Source organism: Leptopilina heterotoma, unplaced genomic scaffold (genome assembly GCF_015476425.1).
Source record: "Leptopilina heterotoma isolate Lh14 unplaced genomic scaffold, ASM1547642v1 Lhet_220, whole genome shotgun sequence".
Taxonomy (NCBI): Eukaryota; Metazoa; Arthropoda; class Insecta; order Hymenoptera; family Figitidae; genus Leptopilina; species Leptopilina heterotoma.
Genome location: NW_025110938.1, coordinates 162881 through 179119, shown reverse-complemented (window position 1 = coordinate 179119; position 16239 = coordinate 162881). Strand labels below are relative to the sequence as shown.

At 27.6% G+C, this 16239-nt stretch overlaps 2 protein-coding genes across 3 annotated transcripts; one reads left to right on the top strand and one right to left on the bottom strand.

Moving 5' to 3' along the window:
- The first annotated feature begins 436 nt into the window (after positions 1 to 436).
- Positions 437 to 5368, top strand: LOC122502158 (RING finger protein 10). Of its 2 annotated transcripts, none has more exons than XM_043612080.1 (12): positions 437 to 816; positions 1566 to 1741; positions 1932 to 2152; positions 2303 to 2393; positions 2490 to 2674; positions 2815 to 3010; positions 3083 to 3214; positions 3280 to 3643; positions 3848 to 4099; positions 4243 to 4417; positions 4520 to 4875; positions 5012 to 5368. In XM_043612080.1, the coding sequence occupies exons 1-12, from the start codon at positions 747 to 749 to the stop codon at positions 5110 to 5112; spliced, it is 2319 nt and encodes a 772-aa protein (XP_043468015.1). In that variant the 5' UTR covers positions 437 to 746; the 3' UTR covers positions 5113 to 5368. The 2 variants fall into 2 exon arrangements, with proteins under 2 accessions (XP_043468015.1, XP_043468016.1); XM_043612081.1 differs by lacking the exon at positions 437 to 816 and adding an exon at positions 917 to 1049.
- A 184-nt stretch (positions 5369 to 5552) lies between these two features.
- LOC122502157 (protein flightless-1) lies at positions 5553 to 15968 on the bottom strand. The gene is made up of 21 exons (XM_043612079.1): positions 15377 to 15968; positions 14914 to 15024; positions 14373 to 14611; positions 13875 to 14036; positions 13351 to 13571; positions 13019 to 13235; positions 12640 to 12881; positions 12283 to 12374; positions 12094 to 12164; positions 11607 to 11853; positions 11253 to 11438; positions 10831 to 11148; positions 10319 to 10491; positions 10032 to 10158; positions 9641 to 9763; positions 9324 to 9527; positions 8679 to 9043; positions 8422 to 8548; positions 6547 to 6729; positions 6269 to 6382; positions 5553 to 6166 (listed from the first exon to the last, which is right to left on the bottom strand). The coding sequence occupies exons 1-21, from the start codon at positions 15437 to 15439 to the stop codon at positions 6032 to 6034; spliced, it is 3720 nt and encodes a 1239-aa protein (XP_043468014.1). The 5' UTR covers positions 15440 to 15968; the 3' UTR covers positions 5553 to 6031.
- Between the last annotated feature and the right edge of the window lie 271 nt (positions 15969 to 16239).

Here is a 16239-nt window from a genome sequence, read left to right as displayed (position 1 = left end):
TAACCGATACACCTAAAGTCTCGTTCACACTCATTTCCGCTCCATTGTCCAAATTTCTGGACAAAATAAATTAGGCTCTATCAATCGTTATTTCAAAATTGTAAAAAGGTTTTAAAATATTTGCGCTAAATGCTGATGAATTTGCAAATCACAATATTTTTTAAAATCAAAAATACAATTTTATTTATTTCGGTTTCAATATTTCAATTTTTAAATATTCGCGCCAAAGTTATCAAACGTTCATAAACAAATCAAATTATCAACTTATTTATCCAGAGAAACGAAATGTTATAAACTTATACCACTTTTGTACATGATTAATCTGTAAAAAGTAAAATTTCAAAAACAAAAGAAATGGAAAAACTCTTTTTTCATTGAATTTGTAACATTGTAATGATTTTGTGAATTGATTTTGATTTCCGGTTCCTATGGATGATCACTGTCCATCGTCGCCATTATATAGCGACGAGTTCGCGGAAAGTTGTAGGCCGCAAATAAAAATCGTCGTTTACGGCGACAGGGAGAACAATTCTCCCAAAAAAAAAGTGTTTTAAGTTTTTCTCTTTAATCCCAATTATCTCGATTTTGTCAAGATATTACCTTCTTGAAGGTTTTCTAACTTTGGAACTGTCGAACATGGCTTATTGAAAAGATGAAGGGTCTGCAGCAATTAATTGTTTCTCCATACGGAGGAGATAATATCTCAATCGTCATAAAAGTTACTGACGGCTCGTGCCGTTTTTATAATGGAAAAAAAGTCGAAATTCCCGCAATCCACGTCCAAAGGGACGGGAAATGATGTCAAGAAAAATCAAGGTGAGTCACGTTATAATTTCGCGTCGAGTCTTATCACGTCACAATCTTCTTTCATTTTATCATTATTTTTTTTGTTTGTTTCCATTAATTTTATTATTTAAAAAAAAACAGTAATTCGAAAAATATTGGGTACTGTTTTTATTTTTTTAAAAATTCCATTTGCCAAATGGTTCAAAATTATTGTTTCATGTCGCAAATTTCTCAATTCGCTACCAGTTTCAATATTGACGAAGGTAATTTATTTCTAAAATGGAAGATTCTATTATTTAGATCATCACCTTGAACTTATTGTTTCATTTCCTTCCGAAGTAATTAAAAATAAGAAATTTTGACTACAAGTTACAAACACGTGACAGAATTTTTGTTAAAATTTCTATCGATTTAATTTATTTTGTTTCTTAATATTTTGAAATAATTTTATTTTACTTTCTTTCTATTTAAATAATTAGAAATTATTAATTAGTTTGATATGACAAAAATTGTAAGAAATGATAAAGTTAATTCCTTTTTAATCAAATTGCGAAATGTTTACAATATTCGAGAAATTTTTATTCAAATATTGTTTTAATTTAATTAAGTAACACATTTTTCTGATCTTTATTTTATTTTTATTAATTTTATGTTGGGAATTTTATTTTATTTTGTAATTTTATTATTGTATTTGTATTATTGTACTTTATTATTAATTTGAAAAATTATCTCGTTAATTTTTACTTCGGTTTAATAATCAACTTTACTTTAATTTTTAGCTGATGTTGTTAGCAGACCATTTCCGAAATCTTCTCGCAAACGTGAACCAATTGGTGCGAGTAACTTCTCAAAATATGATCAACCGAGGAAATCCTTTGCACAGAAAGGAAAAGGTTTTGATAAGAGACCAAAATTTAAAGGACATTATAATGGCGGTCCAAAGGAGGATTCCAAGGTTAGTTTTCTATTGTGATTTTATAATTAAAATTCTTCCCTTTAATTTTCTATGTAATCAGAAATTAAATTGTTTACGTATCTATTGTATAAATTAAAATTATTTAAGTATTATAAATAAATAAAAAGAATGGAAAATATTGTTCTTTGAAGTTTTGGTAATTTATTTCTTTTCTCTGAATTAATTGAAGGTAGTAGAGGAGTTGGCTGAGCCGGGCTCAGTTATGAATCAAGGAAGTAAGAAGCAGAATTTAAATCATCTGCTCAATTTTCATTATGCTCCACGTGATATGAGGAATGGATCCGACACGTGGAACAGAAGGAGATCTTCAAATTTCAATCATAACAGCAATCGCTGGCTTCCACCTGTTCAACGACACAAGTATAACAAGGAACAATTTTTGCAAGCAAAGTACGTAAAATTTTTGTTACGTATTTAGTAAATAAACGCTTTTCTACTTTTTTCTGTCTTTAAGCTATTTTTTGCTACATTTTTAAAATTATCGAGTACAAAGCCTGAAAGCTCTTCTTACTTATTAATATAAAATAATTTTCATTACAGTTGTCAGTTTATTGTAAACGCGAATGCAGATTATACTGTGAATTTAGCCGACCCGGACACACTGGTCGAATGGAAATTCATCGAACAGATTGTAAGTTTTTTTTTCCTGTAACTTTAAGTCGAGAAATTTTGATAAAAAATGTAATTCTAAAAGTAATTCTTTTTTTCTTTTGTTTTTATAATTTAGAGATTACATACATCTGATAAATTGTCGTGTCCAATTTGTTTGTGCTCGCCCGTCGCGGGAAAAATGACTCGATGTGGTCACGTTTACTGCTGGGCTTGCATTTTACATTATTTGGCATTGTCTGACAAAACATGGCGCAAATGTCCCATTTGTTATGAGTCTATTCACAAGTCTGACTTGAAGAGGTAATTTCAAAATTATTGATTAATTACTCATTGATTTTTATTTTATCCCTTATTCAATAAATTTAGTTCATTTAATTTATATTTTTTACTGTAATTTATATTTTTTACACATTTGTAAAAACATTTCCCTTTATTTGCAGTGTTGTCGAAATTGAACAGAACGTGATAAACGTTGGTGATAATGTGAAATTACGTTTAATGCGTCGAGAGAGAGGCTCCTTAATTGCCACATCGGTTCCTGAAAAAGAAATTCCAGCGCCCACTGCTTTTTTTTCAGTCTCTGATAATTTCCACTGCCAAATTTATTCTAAATTACTCCTGGCAAATGTTGACAACGTAAGTTTATATATTAAAAAAAAGACACTTATTTCAACTCTTAATAAAAATCTTTTGTTTCTGTTAATTTAGATTATGGACATAATAGAATGCGAAAAAGTGCAATTGAAACTTGAATTACAAGAAGATCCTCATTGTCCCGAAAATTGTTTCATCGATCAAGCTCTCAATGAACTGGAAATTCGAGAACGGGAACTTTTAATGGTGTGTAAAATAAAAACATTTGAAATAAAATATTTATTTAAATTTAACAAAAAAAATTATTTTAGGAACCCAAAATTAGTCAAGCAGGTTTGGAATTAAAGAAGGATGACGTTAATAAATGCCAGGAGATGCCAAAAACCGAAGATGTTCAGGAAACAACAGGCAATGGCTGCGAAGAAAATGTTGAAACTGATAACAAAATTGACAATCATGATGAGAGTAATGAAGAAATTGCCGAAGTTAATAACGACACTGAATCACAATTTGAAATTGTTAAATCTTGGTGGGATGGAGAAGAATATGAATTATTGACATCGCAAAATGATTCTAATCATGTAAATTCATTTAAGCCACCAAAGCAGATGGAAAATCACGTCACTGACCTATTTACTTCTTCCAATGCGCAAAAGTTCTTCTATTTTTATCAAGGTGCGTTCTCATTCTCTAATTTTCGCTAACAATTTAAATTATTAATGAAATCTTTAATAAAAAAAATCAAGAATAAAAGTAATAATAATTGTAAATTTTCTTTTTCTTTTCATTAATAAAACTATTAAATTTTAATTAAAGGAAAGAAATTTATTATTTATTAAATTTTGTTAGGAAAATTATGTAAAAAAAATTTAATTACAGCTGAAAACGGACAGCATGTTTATCTTCACGCAATGAATGCAAAAATGTTGGAAATGGAATACGGTAGTTTGGAGCATTGTCCACGAACGATTATGGGAAAATTATTAGAGAAAGAAGAAGGAAGTTTAACTGAAGATTTGAGACGTCGACTGCGATATTTATGTCATTTACCACTTACATGTCAATTCGAGATTGCTGAAATAGAACTATTACCACCTCTAGTATCGCAAAATGTCCTTCAACAATTTCATGGTAAAATTTCCTTCTTTATTTAAATTTTATCAATTTTTTAGTTGTCCAATTTATATTGAAATAAAAAAAAACCAAAACTTTCTAGATTAAATTTAATTAATATGAGAAAATTTCTATCATTAAGGACGAAAAATTGTTTTCAGATCAATTGGACACGCGACAGAGAAAAAGACATCGCAAGGATCGCGAGGAGCGAAAGAGAGAGAAGAAAATAAACGAAGAGGAAAATAAGCGAATGGGAAAGTTTCCAACGAGAAAGGTTCATATTGAGTCTCGTCGTCATTTCCCACAATGGCAACCTGATTCGACTCAAACTGGGTACGAGATTTATTCCAGATTGTATCTGGAAAAATATTTACAATAATATAAATAATAAATACAATAATTTACTTTCATTAAATTTTCTTTTTTTCTTTGTAGAGTTTCAATACCATCGCCTCCGGAATCAACGGCACCTTCAAGCGTTGCTAGCAGTCCATCACTGACTCCATTTGAGGAAGTATCATCTTCACTGACTTCAGTTGATGAATCTTTAGTTTGGCCGTCAAATAACGCCGATTCTGGTCCATCATTCGCTCAAATGCTTCGTCAAAATGGTCAACGTTCTGGTAATAGTTGGCCATCAATAAAAACACGATCAAATCCGCCTCCTGAGAATCAACCACCTATTCAGCAAGTAGTTGACGATGACGGTTATGTTTCGCTACGTAATTTTAATCCGACTTTTGGCGATGCACTTGCCCAAGCATTGGAGCAATCCAGTTTAGTAGAATCAGGTATTTCCATTAATATTTTAATATTTAATATTTGAATGTTCAATTTAAATATTTGTATTTGTAAATATTTTTTGTACATTCTTATCAAGTCATCATATAAGAAAGTAATATAGCAATGATTGTTTTATTTTTTTAGCCGTGGAGAGAAGCGAAGAAAATTCGGGTGGTGGGAAAAAGAAGAAGAAGAAAAATAAACCAACTGTATTGTTCGCAACTGGAATGGCTCGTGCATCTTAAATAGGCATTGTTCTTAGAGAAAATGCATTGCGTAGCTTCGTGTATTGAAAAAAGGTTTCTTTTTTTAATATGATTATTTATGTAGGCAAATTTTCTTGCAAATTGACACTAAAAACGAAAAAAAAAAAATAGTCCTTTATTTGCCATTATTTTATTTTAAACGACGTTGCGTGAATATTTCGGTTGTAAAAATATATTTTACTTTGGTCTGCTAATGCTTAAAAAATTAAATTTATCTTGAATCACTCAAAAAAAAGATGTCTTTCTTTTTTCCCTCTCAAAAAAAGTTACACGAAATTTTTCCAAAATCTAAAACCAAAACCTTGAAATCTCAAATCCCTGAATGTTCAAAACCTCGAAAAATTTATGGGATCGAATCGGTAAGTAATTAACAATAATATAATTAATAGCAAACAAATATTATAAGAAATAAAAAAAAATTGTAATTAAGATATTTATTTAGCAAATAACACTCAATATTCTACAATTATATACAAATATTTATAAATACACACTAATCGCAAAATTAATAATTTAACAATTCGCGATTTTTGAAAAGAAATAAAAAGAAATTGGCACTTGTTTTTCAAACTATAAGTATATACAAATGAAAAATTTAATTCTCTCATTTTGTTTTTTAAACTTTTTTTAAACTCGTAATTAACCATTTTTATTTTACGAGTCAAACGCGAGTTATTAATAAATTTATTTTTAAATAATAAATTCCGCTCACAGAGCAAAAATAAATTTGCTTTTTTTAGATAAAAAAAAAAAAAAATTCGCTATCCTTAAAATATATTCACGAGTTAAAAAAATGTTAGTCTTTCAAATTTTTTGCACAATTCAACAATTTACAACAATTAGATTATTCTAATCGAAAATATTGTTAAAAAAATAGAAAAACAAATCGATTTTAAAATTATTCTGGTGCCCTTTTGTGTTGTCCCCAACCGTGAAAACATTTTGTAAAGCGACGAGATTCTTTTCCCTTCGCAGATAGAAATAATTTTCTCGGATTATCCGGTTGCTTTACTCGTAAATGTTGAATGTAAACCTGTAAATTTTATTTATTTATTAAATTATAATTTTATTTCTTTTTAAAATTTAAAATTTGAATTTTTACAAAAATTCTTGTTTATAGATTTGAAAGTTGTACCTGAGCTGATTTATAGGCCAATTTTATTTCCACTTCTGAGCATCGAGTTCCCAACCAGAGAAAAACTTGTTCTCCATTATCAAGAATCATAATATCATCGTCGGCCAAATCATCCTAAAATTATAATTTTAAATAATTTTTAATCGAAAATTTCATTTAATAATAAGGGAAATATTAAACATACAGAACAATTCAAATTAAAATAAATAAAAATAAATTTTTGTTTTTAATTAAAAGAAAATGGTATTAATTAAGAAAATGTTTTTAAATAAATTTACCTGGCAGAAATCGGTACATTTTTCACTGATTGTAAAATAACCTTTTTCATTTGAGCACCTGAATAATCTTGTATATTGCATGTATTCAGCGTCTGTTTCATATTGTTTCTTACCGCCTAAACCGACCCAAAAAAAGTTATCAGGCTCCTCTCCCTCGTTCAACACCTGTAAACTGATCCAAGGCTGGAAAAAATAATTTCTCGTTAAATTACATATTTATAAAAATTTAAACTAAAATTTTAAGAATAAATGCAATTTTCTATCATTTTATATAAAATTGTATAAAAAAAAAATTCAGCGACAAGTTTTGTTATTTATGAAAATAATTCAATTCTTCAAAAACACTTTACTTATTTACAAGTCTACAACCTTTGGTAAAAAAATCTAAAATTATCAAAAATTCGAAAAACTGAATTTCTTAAAATTCAAAATTTTTCCTTCTTTTTTATGGCATCTAGCTTCATTATTTTTGAGCTTTTTAAAAATACTTTACTTATTTAATAGTCTCCACCCTTTAGTAAAAAATAAAAAATTATTAAAAATTATAATCAAAATTCAACATTTTTTCTTCTTTCTTATATGACATTTAGCTTCATTATTTTTGGGCTCTTGGAAAATACTTTACTTATTTAATAGTCTCGAATCTTTGGTAAAAAATCTAAAATTATCCAAAATTATCAAAAATTCAAAAATCCGAATTTCTTAAAATTCAACCTTTTTTTCCTCCCTTTTGTGGGATTTAGCTTCATTATTTTTGTGCTTTTGAAAAATACTTTACTTATTTAACAGTTTTGACTCTTTGGTAAAAAATCTAAAATTATCCAAAATTATCAAAAATTCAAAAATCCGAATTTCTTAAAATTCAACCTTTTTTTCCTCCCTTTTGTGGGATTTAGCTTCATTATTTTTGTGCTCTTGGAAAATACTCTACTTATTTAAAAGTCTCGACTCTTTGGTAAAAAATCTAAAATTATCGAAAATTATGAAAAATTCAAAAATCCGAATTTCTTAAAATTCAACATTTTTTCTTCTCTTTTATAGCATTTAGCTTCATTATTTTTGTGCTTTTGGAAAATACTTTACTTATTAAATAGTCTCGACTCTTTGGTAAAAAATCTAAATTTATCCAAAATTATAAAAAATTCAAAAAACCGAATATCTTAAAATTCAACATTTTTTTCTCTCTTTTATGGGATTTAGCTTCATTATTTTTGTGCTTTTGGAAAATACTTTACTTATTTAATAGTCTCGACTCTTTGGTAAAAAATCTAAATTTATCCAAAATTATAAAAAATTCAAAAAACCGAATTTCTTAAAATTCAACCTTTTTTTTCTTTTGTATTTCCGGTTATTTCCCTGGATTTTCCTGACAATTTTATAAAATTTCTTGGTCAAATTTTTATCAACAATTAAACACTATTATTGTATAATTTTTTAAATGATCAAGAATGAGAACGAATTAGCATGAAGACAAATTATATGTGTTTAGTTGACTATGTCATTAGTAATTTTAAACTACAATTACATTCGCGAAAAAAAATGATTATTTTTGGATATTTAAAAAATTTGAAGAACAAATAGTAGAAAGAACACAAGAAATTCCCGGTTTAAAACAAAATTCCCGGTCAATTTTTAAAATCCCTGTCAATTCCCGGTTTTTCCCGGTCAGCTCGCCACCCTTCAGTACTTTTAATAGAATTCCCTGACTTTTCCCAAATTCTCCTGACTAATTCTAATTTTTCTGACATTTCCCTAATTTTCCTGATCAATTCTAATTTCCCTGACTTTTCTCTGAATTCCCTGACCTGCGGCAACCCTGTACTATTAATTTTGTTAGCGAATAAAAAATTTTCTGAATTTTAATTACAAACTTACATTATTAAACATTTCCTCAGCAATTGTTTCGATTAATCTGCTTTCTTCAATATCGGCCTTCGATCCAATCCAAACGTAAACTATTCCTGTCTCATCGTCATTATTGAATGGCACATTCAAAATGTAACTGAAAAATTATAGAAACATATAAATTTATTAATATTATTTTTTATACATGTAATTTATTAAATGTTCTTTATTATGTTATTTATTTTTAATTATGCAGAAAACGATTTCTTTTGAATAAAAATTCTCACCAAAATGCAGAATTTAATAGCGAAGCATCGGGCGGCACTTGAATGAGTCTTGTGCACAATGTACTGCCATTACTTCGTAAATGATAAAATTCGACTTTATTCGGAATCTTTTGTTTTCGCTTTCCCTGGTGGATGATAAATTTCTTTTTAAAATGAGCCATAAATTTAAGATTCTCCTGTTGCTGATGCGTTCTGACGACTTCTAATTTTTCACCAAAGAGGGATTTAAATTTTTTCAAAAGACTAAACGTAAATGTTAGCCAACCCATATTCCCCGCGTCTCTTCCTTGCCAAAAGTACACCATACATTGAAAATCATCTTCACATTGATCGTCGCCGTCCTCATTTTCCATCACGTCCAATGGCTGTATAAAAATATTTCCAATTCATTTTTATTAAAGTCAAAGCAAAATAATAACCGTTGAATTAATTCAATTGTATGTAAAAATATTTCCAATTCATTTTTATAAAAATCAAAACAAAATAATAACCATTGAATTAATTCAATTGTATGTAAAAATATTTCCAATTCATTTTTATAAAAGTTAGGACAAAATAATAACAAATAAAATAAAAAGAAATAAAATAAATTAGTTTTTAATTTATGCCAATTTTGATTATTTTGAGAAAATTTATGAATCTTACCACCCAATAACGACAAAGAAACACATAGCAATCGGCACTATAAAAATGTCCCAGTTCCTCTTCGGGCAAACGAACAAATTTCTTCCCCTCCAAGACGAGGGCTTCCATCGCTTCCAAATCGTCGTTCCATTCTGCCATCAATTGTTGAGCTTCCGCCGATGACATTGATGGTTGTCGAGGCATAAACAAAGCCGCAAGATCCGCCTATTTTAAAAAATAAAATTATTTCCATAAATTTTTAAAATAAAAGGAAAATTTTCATCTTTTCTTATTCTTCTAAAGCTATGAAATTTAGGTAAATATTTTCCCTTTTTTACCTTTGTGTCTTGTTGTTTAGCCCATTTTGTAAGATCGGCTCCAGTTTTTGCGACAGATTCCGCGGTTCTTGTAAAATCAACAGCTATAACTTCGTCCCACCCGGCAAATTTACATTTAAATATCTAAAAATAATGTAATTAATATCAGTTGAAGTTTAATTTTCAATTAAACGTATTTTAAAGGACTGAGTGATAGAATCAGAATTTTTAAATTAGAAATTGTAAAAAACTATTTTAAATATTAAAAATATAAAAGTATATTGTAAATTATAAAATTATTAAATTTTAAAATATTCGCCAGAATATTTTAAGAATATTTTAAGAACGGCATATTTACAAAAGTAAGAAAACGATTTGGATCGTTACAATTATAAAATCTTAAAATAAAAACCTGTGATTCGGTTCCTTCCTGAAGGCGAGTAACCAACGCATAATCGGGACGTTCAATCATATTAAATAATTCCTGAGAAAGTTTCACAGCTGCCGCGCGTACCAATCTCGTCGATTTCTTTCCAAACCTTTAATAAATATTAAAGAAATTTCATTTACTATTATAGAATTATAATATAGAATAAACCCAATTCATGCTCAAACAATTTTTTTTCCAACAATTTTTTATTGTTTGATATTCTAATTTTCTTCTCTTTATTTTCTACAATTTTTTTTCTTCATACTTACCAAACGTAAACGTCGAGAAAACAATCAAGAATATAAACATTTCGATTATTTAGTAAAGTGTTTGCTAATTTTCCATGAGGTACTTCGACCTGAGGAAGTTCCAAATATCCCATTCCCAATTGAACTTGATACAATCGTGGAACAACAGGCATAAATTCCGGATCAACGTGTTCCTAATTAAAACAATTTAATAATTTATTATCATTTTGTAAATTAAAAAATTTTATATTTTCAAGAATAAACATCAATTTTCGAAATGATTACAGAATCAAAATTTAAAGAATTCACTTATTAAGTACATAACATTAACTATGTTCTTGTTTATTATTCAAAAAAAATTTTTCGCAAGAATTTAATTATTCTCATAAATAATAAAATTCTTTAGAGCAATTCAATTATTTTCAATACAATTTTAATAAAATTTCTCTAAAGAATACAATTAATTTTAAAAATATTAATTAAATTCGATTATTTTCAAGAATTATAATGAATGAAATTGAACAAATACGTACGACGGGAGTAGGAGGCCTCTCGATTACTTCTTCATCGCTAGCTAAATGATTCCAAAAATCGTCACTCTCCGTTCCCATTGTTTCAGTTATAATGTCCGATTTGCCTTTTCTCTCGTTTTTATTAATTTTCTCCGCCATCAGTCTTGCTTTTGATTTTAAAGTATTTTTCGCTGATTTTCCATACCAAATGAATATTTTACTGCCAATATCGAGAACAAAAACATAACCGGGATCAAGTGATTCCCAATAAACTGGAACTGGCTCCATATGAATTGAAGCGCCAGCCGCGTGAACACGATACAATCTTCTGATTGTTGGCTGCAAAAAAAAATATTTTTTGTAATCATTTACCACTCTATTGTAAACATTCTTCTAAAAAATAGATTTTCATTTTTTGTTTTTTACTAAAAAGGAAGACTTACAGTGTCTTCAACTGTATAGAAGCCGGACGAGGTTCGTCCCCCTTCGATATACGTGATTTCCGAGTCGAAAAGCAAAAGAAATTCATCGGATTCATCGCTTTGTTCTTCACGTATTGTTCGACATTGAGCGCCGAGATAATTGCGAAGATTCACAGCGTGTATTGCGGCGCAAGCTCGTTTATCCAACTTTTTTTTGGGAAAAATATAAATATTATAAAATATATTAAACAACTAAATATAAAACCAAAAATTGTAAATATATTTATAACTAAAAATAAAAGCAAAGAATCTATTTTTAAGTTTACAAGTAGAAAAGTAGAAGTTTAAACATTTTTTTGAATTTAAAATTATTACCGTTGCCTTTTCGCCAATCCAGAAATAAATTGCCCAAACTAAAGAGCCACTGTCGTCGATGCTTGTTTTCAAAATAATGTAACAATCGCCCTCGTAAAATTTTCCATGCGCAACCTCTTCAATTTGATTTGGCAAGAAATTTTCAATTTCCCAAATTTGTAATCCAGGAATATGTCCCGCGCCCTCGTCGAAAAATTCCGAATAATCCAATGGCGGCTTCTCCAAAGCCTCGTCCCACCTTTTAGGCCTGTGAAAATAATTTTTTTTTCATAAGTTTAAAAACTTTTTTTTAATATAAAAAATTTATCTCTTATAGAAATTCTTTCGCAACAAAACGAGATCGTTAATTCAACTCAAAAATTTATCTCTTATAGAAATTTATTCGCATTTACAAAAAAAAGAAAAAAAATAATTTAAAAAAATATATAATTACAAATTTCTTTAATGAAACAAATTTATTGTTTATAATAAAAGAAAATGTGCTCACTTTAAAGATTCTGCTTTTACATCTTCCCAGCCTTTGTCCTTGTTTTTTTCCTTCGCTATATCTTTCATTCCCTGAAAAAATGAAAAAATACAATTATTTTAATTGAAGTTTTAATTGAAGATTTTTAAAAATATTAATTTTAATAAAAAAAATAATTTATAATTATTTTTAAAAATAATATTATTAAACCTTTAAGATTTTTGCTTGATCCTGATCAGCTTCCTCTTGATCTCGCCTCCTTCTCAGTCTCATTTTACGAGCGATCGGATCCTTGCTGCTATCTATTGATATTATTTAATTATTAATGAAATTAATAATTACTAATTGAACTAGCAAATGTTACGCGCGCTACTCAATTTATTATTATTATGCAAATTACATTTTTTATTTTCAAATATGAATTTTTGAATAATTTCAGATTCAAAATTTAAAACAAAATTCAAAGATTTTTGAAATCTAAATTTAAAAAATGAATAAAATACCTTTCCTTAAAATTGTTTTTTATTTTAAATTGAGAGACGAAATTTCTCTCCAAAAATAACTTACTTGCTGTTTGAGCTGGCGCTGGAATATTCGCTCCAGCGAGACGAAGTTGATGTTGCAGGGAAAAATCAATATTGTAAAATTCAATTCCAGCGCCTTTTTGAATTTCAGTCGGTTTCGGTGGCATTATTAAATTTGGATTGTCCCTTAAATCTAAACAATCCAAGTCCGTCAATAAATGTATCGCGTCTGGTACAGTAATCAGTCTATTCGAAGTCAATATCAATTGTTTCAATGAACCGCATCTAAGGAAAAGAAGAAAAAAAGCCAATAAATTAAAGAAAAATAAATATATAATTACTATTATATATTAATATTTAAATTTGATAAATTTAAATAAATATTTCTTTAATTAATTTAAAAAATAAAGTTTAACTCCAACCTGCATAAACCTTCTGGTATCATTTCCAAATGATTATTGGCCGCTGAAAATACTTGTAATGCTGATAATTTACCAATTCCAGATGGAATACCCTTGAAATCTAATTCATTATCATTCAAATATAATCGTCTCAATGATAAAACTTTACAAAGAGAAATTGGCAATGCCGTCAATTTGTTTCGACAAAGATTTAAAGTTTCCAATTTTTGCCACATTTCTGAAAAATATCATGAAATTATGTACTTTTTTCTCTTTTTGTTAAAAAAAAATATCAATAAAATAAAAATTCGTAGCATAAATTCAAATGTGTAGTCTTGTAAAAATTAATTTACCAATGGCTGTTGAAAGTTCAGTAATTTCATTATCGCTCAAATTTAATCGTCGTAAATTAGGCAGTGAATAAAGAGCGTCAGGCACACGTGGCAATGCATTTTGTGAGAGATCAAGTTCTTGTAAATTCGTTAAACTTTCCATATTCGATGGAATATTGTTCAGTGTGCGTTGTGTGTCTCTCATTTGCAATACTGTCAAGTTCATCAATGATGGTAGTTGCCTAAAGAAACAAACAAAAAAAAAAAAAAAAGAAATTCAAATAAAGAATTTTAATAAATTCTCACGCTTATAAATTCTTTTTAAATACTTTCAAAAATATTCTTTTCAATTTTTTTTCTACAATTTTTTAATTTACTATTTACTTAAAATAATAAATTACTATTACCATACTTTTTTATTTAATAATTAAGTAAATAAAGTAAATGAAATAAATAATAAGCAGATACTATAAAAAAAGAAAACTTTCCTCTTTATTTAGGAAATAATAAGAGAAACAAAAATCATTTCTCAAAATCATAAATACCTCAATTGAAAATGACCCAAAGGATTATTGTTTAAATTTAAAGTCTGCAAATTTGCGAGACGTCTCGTTTGAGGCGGAAGAGTTTCCAATTGATTATTGCTTAAATCCAAGAATAATAAATCCGTTAAATGAATAAATAATGTGTTAGGAATAACTTCGATGCTGAAATAATAAAAATTCGTTAATTATTTTTTCCATTATTCGAATATAAATAAAATAAATATTTACATACTTATTCATTCAAATGGACATAAAAGTAATTCATTTGAGTTTATTATCATTTTTTTGTTATTATTATCATTATGAATATGAGTATCGTTATTATAGTTTTTTTTATCATTATTATAATTATTTATTTATACAACTAAACGGCCTTAAAAAATAAAAAGAAAATTACGTAATAATATCGACATTGTATTTTATTTCACTACAAAAATTAAAAATATAAATGCAAAAAAAAGCCCCGATGGTAATAATGTAAAAAAATTAAGTGCTTACTGATTGTGACTTAGATTTAAATTAAGTAATGATCGAGCTCGTTCTAAACCTTCGGGAACTTCTCGTAAATTATTGTGACTTATATCTAAAGTCGTGAGCTCCTCCAAATGAAATAATTCACTTGGTATTCCACTCGATTTGACATTATTGTGCCTTATATTTAATGTCCTCAGACAATTCAGTTCAGTTAATTCGCCATACAAACGTTCCAATTTATTACGTACCAATGAAAGATGTTCCTGAAAATAATTTCCCCATTTTTAATTCAATTCCACTGTGACAAAAAAAAATTTTTTCTTTTTTAATTTTCACTAACAGTTTTTCTTAACATTAATAATAAAAAGTTCTACCTTATTCGTTTTATATTTTTAACGTTGAAACAAAACTGTTAGTAAAAATATAAAAAAATTGTAAATATTTAAATTTCTTTATTATTAATATAAAGAAATTGTAAATATTTAAATTTTTTTATTTATAATAAAAGTAAAGGAAATAATTTTTAAATCTGTCGAAAAATAATAACAATTTTCCATTTAATTACCAATTTAAGTAATTTTCCCATTTCCTCAGGGATTTCTGATAAATTAGTATTATCTAATTTTAACCATTGGATCCCAGTCATCGCACGTACGGACTCTGGAAATTTCCCCTTCTGTAGACAGAAGAAAAAAAATTTGTCAATTTCATTTGCCTTTCTAAACAAAAATTCCTCTTATCTGGCAATTAAATATTTACTACTTATAACAAAAGGAAAAAAAACCACGAACAAACATATTTAGTTAAAGAAAATAAATTCTATCTAAAATAACATTTTATTGGCAAATTGCTCCAAAAAAAGTTAATTTTCCACCATAATAAGAATTCTAAGCAAATCTCTTAGTTCATGCAGATGTTTACTATTTGACCTAAATTTATATTACTTTAAAAATTTTAAAACACGAATTCTTAGAAGAAAAGAAAAAAAATTGCAATAATTATTAACAAAATATCTTTTTATTACTTACTCCAAAATCATTTCTACTAAAATCCACTCCTCTTACAAAAGGTAATACTCCTGTATTTGCCATTTTTTTCTACTATAAAATATTTCACTGGAAACTTAAAAAAAATGCTAGTCAGTCTGTAATAAATAAATAATTTAGACTCTATCGAGACATAAAAAAAAGATTTAATTCGTTTTATACGAAATTGTGAGGTTATGTCAGTCGATGCCTTATATTATTTTTTACGCGTGATTGACGTTACCGAACTATTCACATTATATAATAATATAAATAAAAACAAGTGTACACTTAATTCACAATTAAATAAATAATTTGAATATTGTAATTAGACTTTTTTTATAATACAAGTGCGTTTCTGGTGCGTTATTGTAATGCAAAACTGACATCATCGTCTTGCCTCATGAACTGTCTCTCTTCTTGCACTTTTGACATCATCATTATTGCTCATCGCCGCCATCACTAAAGGTAAATTTTACCTATTTTATTTTATGGTGGGGAGAAGAGGACTGATTTAAAAAAAACAACACATGGATGGAAAATACCTTCCATTTCCATTTACGCATTCCATTTTTCCTTACAACAATTTTGTACATTAATTTAAGGTGTATTTTCAAAAAAATTCTTCACGTATAACCAACAGGAGATTTATTACTCACTCTTCCGCCTGAATATTATAAATATTTTACTTTTATAAATCACTGTTCGTCCTCTTGAATGAATTAGAAATATTTTACAATAGGAAAAATGATTAATAATTGTTTAAATTAATTTAATTTAAAAAACAGTACCTTCAACAAAACTAGCTCTCTTATTGGCTACTGATTCGCGCGAAATTCAAACAGGCCAATGAGAATATTGTTAAA